Below are 10,134 nucleotides of genomic sequence, written 5' to 3' on the forward strand. Positions count from 1 at the left end.
AATGAGATTGATTTCTGACCTCCACAGCAAAATATCTCTTTCAATTTATTTAATCTCTCATTATGCAACTGTGTGTTTTGCTAATTGTGTTTTGGACTCCATTTATATAGTATTTTGTTGGGTTTCACTTTATTTCATTTGAAATTAAAGTAACCTGTGTAGATGTAGACTATGCATTATAAAACTCCAGAGGGCACTGTTCACATACAGTCGCATAATTTGGCAACCTTATAGCCATCTATTCAGAACGTTTGATAAATCTAAAAATAATGGGGAAAAAAGCCCACACTGATCTTTAACAAAGTAAATGACTTCCTTAGGATGATATTTTTATTACCTTTTTTTCTGGAAACAAAACCGGACACTAAAGTGCATTTTTATTGTCTTTGCAGGCGAGGAATTGCCTTGGCCTCCTTGGGTGGTCCAATTTATGCAATTGGAGGGTTAGATGACAACACTTGTTTCAATGATGTAGAGAGATATGACATAGAATCTGATCAGTGGAGTACAGTGGCACCAATGAATACTCCCCGTGGAGGGGTTGGCTCTGTGGCTCTTATAGTAAGTTATGTGACAATTTGCTTATGGATTGCATTGTATCACATCCCTAATAAAGAAAGGTCTGCTATCTTCTTATCTCCAGGATGCAGATAATGATTGCACACCATATTATCTCATGAAACATGCTTTCTTGCACATCTGGTCTACCATTACATATACATCAATTAAAAGTCTAATGTAATAAATAAATAAATAAATATCTAATGTTATGTGTTTTTATTCTTCCTTTATTTAGAACCATGTTTATGCAGTAGGTGGCAATGATGGAGTAGCTTCTTTGTCTAGTGTGGAGAGGTATGATCCACATCTGGATAAGTGGATAGAAGTTAAAGAAATGGGTCAACGAAGAGCAGGCAATGGAGTTAGTGAGCTCCATGGTTGCTTATATGTTGTTGGTGAGTAGTTGGTATTTCTCTAATTTAAGAAAATACAGTACCATAAATTATATAACATTTAGGCTCAAGTGGAATTAGTCTTAAAATTTGCTTTCAAATGACTAAGATCCACATTTGTGCTTTTGTTTATGCCTTCATCTTTCACGTTTAAAATTTCTACCTTCATATTTTTAGTAGGAGTAGTAAATATATCTAAAGTAGAGGATTATATTTAAATAAGATATATATTTTTTAATGTAAGGACACATATGCTTTGCTAAAATCTTTGCAGATTTAAGAATGTTTTTTTTCCATCATCATTTCAAGGGAATTAGGTTGATTCCTTAAAGCACAGCAATGGTTATTTCAACATGCATAATGGCTGTTGACCTACTGAATTGCAGAATTGGAAGGAACCATAGGGCAGTGCTTTCTCAGACTTCAAACATATGAATCTTCTGGAGATACTGTTAAACTGCAAGGAAGGAGCCCAGATTCTGTATTTCTAACAGTTCCCAACTGATAATCAACGCTGCTTCTGGTCTGTTCAGCACACATTAAGTAGCAGGGTGTTGTTGTTGTTGTTGTTGTTTTAAGATTTTTATTTATTTATTCATGAGAGACACACAGAGAGGCAGAGACATAGGCAGAGGGAGAAGCAAGGCTTCCCTACGGGGAGCCTGATGCAGGACTTGATCCCAGGATCCTGGGATCATGACCTAAGCTGAAGGCAGACACACAACCACTGAGCCACCCAGGTGTCCCCAGTAGCACGGTTTTAAACTATGAAATGGGAATAATGAGAATTATTTTTGAGAGAATTATTCTAAAATTTAGATAAGATATAAGAAACATTTCAAACTGCATCTGGTACTTTGTAGTTACCCAGTAAATGGGGAGCAATATTGTGATTAGTAATTCCCTTCTTTACAGAGAAAGAAATTGGTCAGAGACATTATAACTAGCATATGTCACACTTATGTTGATGTAAACTGTTTGGTATTACATAACTTAACAGTTCTTGATAAGAGAGTGTGGGGTATCATTAGCATTGAAATATCTGCAAACAATAGAAGTAATGCTGAATATTCCAGGGGTTATGTGTACTAAAGAAGAGAGATAACATAATTTATCTTTAGCTCTTGTTTGATCATCACAGCTCTGTGAGGTAGCAGAGACTCAATGTGAATAATTTATTTCATAGTGATAAAGCTAGAATTTGAACTTGGGTGTATGAGAAACCAGAGTTCTTGCAGTACACAGTTGCTACTTCTCACAGCTCCCTATTTAGGAGAGCTTTATTATAATGAAAATATGTTTTGTATCATGGTTGCAGTGGTGAGGATACTATTGTGCACATTTATAATATTTATCAAATTATATGCATAAAATTGGTGAATTTTATTTCAGTTAAGTTGATTTAATTAAACACATTAGAGAAATTAACTGTTGATTTTTTTTAACTGACCTTGTTTCTGAATAGACTGATCATAATAGCAACACTTCCTGTCCTTGGGAAAATAGGCTTAGTTGATGAAGAGAGTGATTACTCATGTAGACAGAGACGGAGTTTAAAAAGAGGCACATTTATTTTTTAAAAGAAAGAACACTGTCAAAATAAGTCTCTATATTTAACCATCAGGAATATAATAAGTAACACTGTTAGAATGATGTATAGAGAGAACTGTCACCATCTAGAGTATGTAGCATGAAGATGTAGTTTTGGCAAAAATTGGTGAAAGTTCAATCATAGCCATCTCTGTAATTGTGATGGCAGTTACAGCATTATGGGAAACAGTTGGAAAACTTTAATAAAACTAGGATAGTTTTATTTTCTTCTCAGGCCCTCTAACTGTTTAAATATATAATACACAATGTATACACAGAGAAGAATCTCAGTACTGTCTTATTTGCCTCTAGTAGGTTAAAGACAAATTATATGAATGTTTGTGGGGGTTTTTCCCTTCTAAGTTATCTGCTTAGATATAGGAACTTCAGTTTTTTCTACTTTCAGATTTTTAATCTTAGTATTGAGGTACAATACTATCTAAGTTATCTCGAATTGTAGAAATGTCTAATAGGAGTTGATGGTGATGATAGGCATTGGGGTGAATTTTTTCCTTGATTTTTTCTATTTCCTAAAATGTTTTTAAAAGATTGGGCTGAGAAGCTATTGGATTGAGATTTAATAGTTAATTTCTATGAAATGTACTATTTTTAAAATCTTTTTTTTTTTTTTTAATGTATAGGTGGTTTTGATGATAATTCTCCTCTAAGTTCAGTTGAGCGGTATGATCCTCGAAGCAACAAGTGGGATTATGTAGCAGCACTTACCACTCCAAGGGGTGGAGTGGGGATTGCAACAGTGATGGGCAAAATCTTTGCAGTTGGTGGGCATAATGGCAATGCATACTTAAATACAGTGGAAGCATTTGATCCAGTCCTGAATAGGTAATTTTCATGTTTTCTGTATGCTTCAATGGGATCTTCCGGTAACAGATTACTCCAGAGTGTTAAAACACTGCTAGATGTAGCCATTAATATAGAACATTAGAAATGTTTTATTTATCTAAGTTCCCTGAGGAAACTTGCTGTCTTTTAAAACCAGTCCCAATAACAGGGAGTTTTTGTCTTTGGTTAGAATTTTGAGTAAAGTAAATCATGCATTAAGATAACCTGTTTTTCCTGTCTTTTCAGGTGGGAGTTGGTTGGATCTGTGTCTCACTGCAGAGCTGGAGCAGGCGTAGCTGTGTGTGCCTGTTTAACTAGCCAAATTCGAGATGTAGGTCATGGATCCAATAATGTGGTTGATTGTATGTGATTTGAGTTCCAGCCACCAACAATTTAGTTATATTTGATATGTGAGAAAGACAACCAGGATTTTGTGTTACCACCTTTGAACAGTTTTCACTACCACTAGAGTCTTATTTTAAATGGAAATTGTTGTATTGTGACTAAATGCAACATTTAGACAGTAGCTGAAGATTTATTAGTAAAAAAAGTAAATTTGATACTTCCCACTTTAGCAAATAATGGGATAGGGAAGAAAAACAATCTAACTTGAAACCATACCTCCTCTGAAAAATGTTTAAAGTAGTATCAAAATCTTGAAATCCCTCTTTAAAGCATTTTGGATAAATCAATATGTAAAATGGAAATGATTTTTACCATTTTACTGAGTTTTACCTTTTCTTTTATCCAGAAGTGTTAACTGTAGGCAGTGGACTTTTCCTTGAGGGGAGATTAGAACCTATTCAACAACACATAAAAGACCTGCTCATTTTGAAGATCATTTCTCTTCGGTGCTGATGAATTTATGCCTTGCTTTTTTCTAGATGTTGACTTGTCAATTTCTTGGATCTTTATAGAAGTAGAAAAAATGTTTAGTCTTTCTCAGTGCCATTAGCTGAATATTCAGAAGCTTTATAGGAGTGCTGTAAAGAGCCCTTGATTTCAGTTTGACTTGTTTAGGGCACCAAATACCTACCTGAGCTAATTCCATCTGAATTTATACTGTTATTTTTAAATTTCATGTAAAAAGCATTTGTTTCATATTAGCAAAATTTGAAACAGAAGAAATATTAGAGGAAAAGGCTTTAGAGTTGGTATTATTCTAGTGCCCAGTTGAGAGACCTTCAGATAAAATGATGCCCATTCCATGACTCCTTGAGAGGAATCTGAAAATATTTCTTTCTTTGGTTTAATCATTTGGCTTTGAGCCCAGGATTACTGTCTTTCCATTTTGTTCTTTTCCTCATCCTGGTTTTTAAAAAAACTGGAATTTGGATGTATTTATTATCAGAAAATGAATGCATTTTTACAAAAATTCTTTATAGATTATGGTTTACTAATTAGTTCAAGTTCATTATTACCAATAAAATATATTGTTAAAAAGATTGAAACTGTTTTTCTGTTTAATCACCTTCAGTATATTTATTGAACTTCAATTAAAAATATTTCAATGCATTATTTGAAGCCAGGATTGATTAACCTACTGATTTAATAGCTCTTCCTAGTTTTAACCAGTAATGTAAAGTGGCCTATTCATTATATGTAAATATTTGTAAAACTATTTATGAAGAATATTAAAATATTCTGTTTTGTATTTTCAATGCACTTTGGTACCTCTCTTCCAGGCCTCCCTGAATTTTCCTGTCATCATGCCTCAGAATTTAGTATAGTTCTTTGCTGGTTGACAGGAAAGCTGGGCAATGAGGAACGTTAACCCCATCCATCCAGCTCTGAAATTCATTGCCTAGTAACTCTGATGGCCCTCATTAAAAGGCAGCCTGGGCTTATTAGTATAATAGGGTAGAAAGCCACATTTACAAAAGCCAGTGTCTACTGGATATATTAGACCAGAAAAAGAAAAAATTTGTAAGAGGATCTCAGGCTCACAGATAAAGGTCTTCCATGAGGTAGATTTAAGAGTTCCCCAATTCCGCCATTTTTTGCTATCAGCCAGTAGGCAAGTTCATAAGTCTTTGCTGGATCTGAATCAGTGTTTTCTTGTATAACTAAAACCATATTTCAGTCAGTCCCCAAAGCATTTAACTCTAGCACTCACTGGACTGGTTATAACCAGCTGGATGTGGAGTATAAATCTCAACACCTGGCTTCAACAGTCTATTTCTTATGTGTAATGGAATTCTTGTGTTATAATGCTTGTCTGGCTATGGTTACTAGTATGTTTGTTATATTTATTTTGTGAGAGAGAGGATCATGACCTCATTGTTCCTAAGATTATTTAAAATGGTTTTTTTCTTTAACATATTTCTGCCTTTGTCATGTGTGCAGAGTTTAGGAGCAAAAGGGTGTTAAATTTCTATTTCTGGTCTTACTATACTGTAGTCATGTAACATACTAAATTGGTACCCTAGCTATCAATAAAATAGGAACTATTCATAAGGGAAGTAAAGAAAACATGTGGCTGTCGGTTATATTATGTGTTGATAGACCATTAGAAGCATAGTCTTGAAGGTCTTGACAATGGTATGAAAAGATAAATAGTGGGATCAATATATACAGTTTATTAAAAACATTCTTTGAGATACAAAATGAGAATCAGGCTGAAGGACTCATGCAACTGAAAGATGATTATATTCATAGGAATAAAGAGATGACAGTATTAGAATAATATGGCTACTTAATTGTGAAGCCTTCATTTCTACTCAGATGTTAATAAGAATACCAAAAAAGTGATAGAAAATTGAGATAAAATTTTGAAATGGTAAGCAGAAAAACAGAAAAAGTGAAAATTTGCATATTATTATTTCTTCAAGTAGTATTGTAGGTGCTTTTGTGTGAATCTTCTATAAAATCACTAAAGCCACTGCTTTCCTATATTGTACTATCACTTTAAAAACAAATTACTTGATATTGTTTTTGATTAATTTCACTGTACTCTGTATAACTGATTAAATTATTTTAAATGTTTGAATAAACTTTGTACTCCCTCAAAAGAGTATGATTTCTTCTCTTATTCCTCACACAAATTTTGAATTTATAATACTGTTTAAATGCCTAGATAAGAGATTGTTGAAATTACATAAACTCCTCTTGCAAATTTTTTTGTTCCTTTTTTCTCCATGTCCTCTATGTTAGAGAATGCATTTAGAATCTGATTTGTATCTTATCAGTAAAGAACATTTTTGTGTTTTTTTTTTACATCAGACCTCTAAAGAAATTGTTGGGGTGTCATTGGCTCTATCTCTTCCTTATGTGGAGTTAAAAGTTGCAATAAAACTTCTCTATAATATTTTCTTAAAACTGAATATAAATTTGTATAGAAATACTCCATCTAATCAAAATAATTATCATATATACTGCCAAGTACTGAGTTCAGAGTTGGATTCACATCAGTACTATTTATTGGTTCAAAATATACTACATCTATTATGAATAGCAATTTCTATAAGGTCTATGTAACTTTGCTTCTCATTTTTTGAGTGTTTTTACAGAATCTTATCAAAACTATATAATTGTTTATTTTCCATCCCTGAAACTGATTTAATAGGTTGGCTGTAACATGTTTTATCATATAAAGGATGTTTAGGAGCACCTGGGTGGCTCAGTTGGTTAAGCATCCAATCTTGATCTCAGCTCAGGTCTTGATCTCAGGGTTGTTTTTTTGTTTTTGTTTTTTTTTATCTCAGGGTAGTAAGTTCAAGACCCACACTGGGCTCCACGTTGGATGTGAAGCGTACTTTAAAAAAAAAAAAAGGATGTAGGCAACTAATGTAAGTAGTTTCACTCATATTAGTAACTGATTAAAGCAGTTGTCTCTTCAGCAACTGCAGACTTGTATAGAAATGAGATTCTTTATGCATTAGGATGAATGCTGTCCTTCCAAGTAAGTAAGCCTGTTTTTTTTTTTCAATTATGTTGCCATTGCTAAACATTTTTCTGAAAATGGCCAGAAGACTCCATTTGTAAGGCATCCAAAAGAACTAGTCTTGTCACTCATTTTAGTCATGTTAGTTAAAAAAAATTTTTTTTAAGATTTTACTTTTAAGTAATCTCTATACTCAGCATAGGTCTTGAACTTACAACTCTTGAGATCAAGAGGTAAATGCTCTACCACTGTGCCCACCAGGCCTCCCAGTCATATGTTAATTTTGACCAGAATCTTGATTGTGGCCCCGTGTACTTTATTCATCAAACTTGATTAAAATATTTTATAGTTACAACAGGGAAATCTATCCTCAAAAATTAAGGTTTAACTTTGCTGGACAATTTTTTCACAAATAAATAGTTCCAATGGAATATTTCTAAAATCACCGAGTGAAAGTAACTTCAGTATGTAGTTTCTTTGAGGGGAAACCTTATTTGATGCAAAAATTCTGGTGGTTTTGTTGTTTCAGAAAGTTCTCCTCCATTGTAATAATGGTTGAGGCTAAGTTCAATCTACCTGAACAAACTCTGTAGAATATAGGGGTTTCTTTTTTCTTTTTCTTTTTTTCTTTTTTTTTTTTTTTTAAGATTTACTTATTTTAGGGCAGCCCGAGTGGCTCAGCGGTTTAGCGCCGCCTTCAGCCCATGGCCTGATCCTGGAGTCCCGAAATCGCGTCCCACGTCAGGCTCCCTGAATGGAGCCTGCTTCTCCCTCTGCCTGTGTCTCTGCCTCTGTCTCTGCCTCTGTGTGTGTGTGTGTGTGTCTGTCTCATGAATAAAATTTTTTTTTTTAAATCTTTAAAGATTTATTTATTTTAGAATATGTGTTGGAGGTGGGGTGGGTAGAGGGAGAAGGAGAGAAATCCTCAAGCAGGCTCCCGTCTGAGACAGAAACTGATAACTTGGGGCTTGATCCCAAAATCCTGAGCTGAAATCAAGAGTCAGATACTTAACTGACTGAGCCACCCAGGTGCCCCTATAACTGGTTTCTTAAATTTGGTAATAGTCGAGGAGAGAATAACTATTTTTTTAAGTGTGTAGTTTATACCACTTTATAACATTTAATCTTTACAGTAATTCTGTATTTTACAGTTAAAAAATAAATTCAGACATAAAATGACTTGTTCACAAGATCCACAACTAATGAGTGGTTGACCAGTATTCTTTGTGACCAAAAGATCCTACTGTTGCACTTAACCAGCTATTCTGTACATCTGCTTTTACAAGGTAGTGTATGTACATTTAAGGAAAGATGATTTCCTTTTTCATAGTGTCTTAGAAATATAAAAGTATTTCTGATCACTATTTTTTGGTTACTTTATTTTTTTTAAAGATTTTATTTATTTATTTATTCATGAGAGACACAGACTGAGAGAGAGAGGCAGAGACACAAGCAGAGGGAGAAGCAGGCTCCATGCAGGGAGCCCGACGCGGGACTCGATCCCGGTCTCCAGGATCATGCCAAGGGCTGAAGGCTGCGCTAAACCGCTAAGCCACTCAGGCTGCCCAGTTACTTAATTTTTTAAATCGAGATATAGTTGACTAGTTTGTAGTGTATACCATAATGATTCGATGTGTATATTTTGTGAAACAGTCACCACAATAAGTCTAGTTAAGATCTGTTTTTTTGTTGAGAAAGTAAGATCTCTCGTATTTTTTTCTTATGTTGAGAAAGTTTTTTTATGTTGAGAAAGTTTAAGATCTCTCGTATTAGCAACTTTCAAATATATAACACAGTGTTATTAACTGTAGTCATGGTGCTGTAATTATATCCCTAGGACTTTTTTTTATAACTGGAAGTTTGTACTTTTGACCACTTTCACCCACTTTGTCCACCCACCACACCCAACCTCTGGCAACCACTGGTCACTGTTTTTCTTTATATAATGTTTGATTCATATATAAAAATATATGCAATATGGAAGTAATTGTACACCTGCGTACCCATTCTGTAATTAAGAACTAGAACATTTCTGATAGTATTGACTGTACCTTCTTGTTCTTCTCAATTCCAGTACCCAGTCTGCCCTCCTCCTCAGAGGTAACTATTGTCCTGAATCAATCATTTCCTTGTCTTTTGCCTTTTGCTGTATATAGACACATCCCACGTAATGTTTACCTTTGTTGGTGGACTTTATACAAAATAGTATTGTACTGTATGTATTCTTGTTTTTTTTTCTTTTTTTTTTAACACAACATTTTATTTATTCATGAGATACACAGAGAGAGGTCTGTGCCTGAGATACACAGGCAGAGGGAGAAGTATGCTCCTCCCTCTCCACGCAAGGAGCCCGATGTGGGACTCGATTCCAGGACCCCAGGATCATGCCCTGGGCCGAAGGCAGGCACTAAACCACTGAGCCACCCTGGCTGCCCTATTTGTTTTTTTTTCCTATTCAACAGGTTCATTTTTATAATTTATATTGAGAGTAGTTTTCCTTATATTTGTCTTTGGCTTTTACAGATAATTTATATAGTGTCTTGGTACAAATGTGCAAGAATTTCTTCAGAGTATGTATCCAGCAGAGTTGGTAGTAAGGTATGTGCTTATTTTCCAAAATGGTTGTGCTAGTGTACAACCTGGTTTATAGTTTGCTTACTGCTCTAAGATCTGATTCTTGCCAATTTGGTAGGTGTAAAATGACATTTTAACTTGTGGCTTTAATTTGCATTTTCCTAAACAATAAGTTGAACATGTTTTCATGATTAGCTGCTATTGTTTCTTCTGTGAAATACTTCTTGATGTCTTTTGTCCTTTTTTCTTAAAAGTTATTCATAATAGGTTACTAATATTTCTGTAATTTTA

The 10,134-nt window shown here is 34.2% G+C and overlaps 1 protein-coding gene across 3 annotated transcripts in view; it reads left to right on the forward strand.

Moving 5' to 3' along the window:
• The window catches only part of KLHL8 (kelch like family member 8), a 72,408-nt gene extending 66,011 nt beyond the window's left edge, over window positions 1–6,397 (forward strand). For 2 of the 3 annotated variants that reach the window (XM_025998122.2, XM_025998123.2), the window contains exons 7-10: window positions 393–561; window positions 797–956; window positions 3,185–3,386; window positions 3,633–6,397. In XM_025998122.2, coding sequence (XP_025853907.1) covers window positions 393–561; window positions 797–956; window positions 3,185–3,386; window positions 3,633–3,756 — 655 coding nt within the window. In that variant the 3' untranslated portion in view covers window positions 3,757–6,397. The remainder of the gene's footprint in view (window positions 1–392; window positions 562–796; window positions 957–3,184; window positions 3,387–3,632) is intronic. The other variant, XM_025998124.2, reaches the window with a different exon arrangement.
• The last annotated feature ends 3,737 nt before the right edge of the window (window positions 6,398–10,134 follow it).

This window comes from Vulpes vulpes, chromosome 4 (genome assembly GCF_048418805.1).
Source record: "Vulpes vulpes isolate BD-2025 chromosome 4, VulVul3, whole genome shotgun sequence".
Classification (NCBI taxonomy): Eukaryota; Metazoa; Chordata; class Mammalia; order Carnivora; family Canidae; genus Vulpes; species Vulpes vulpes.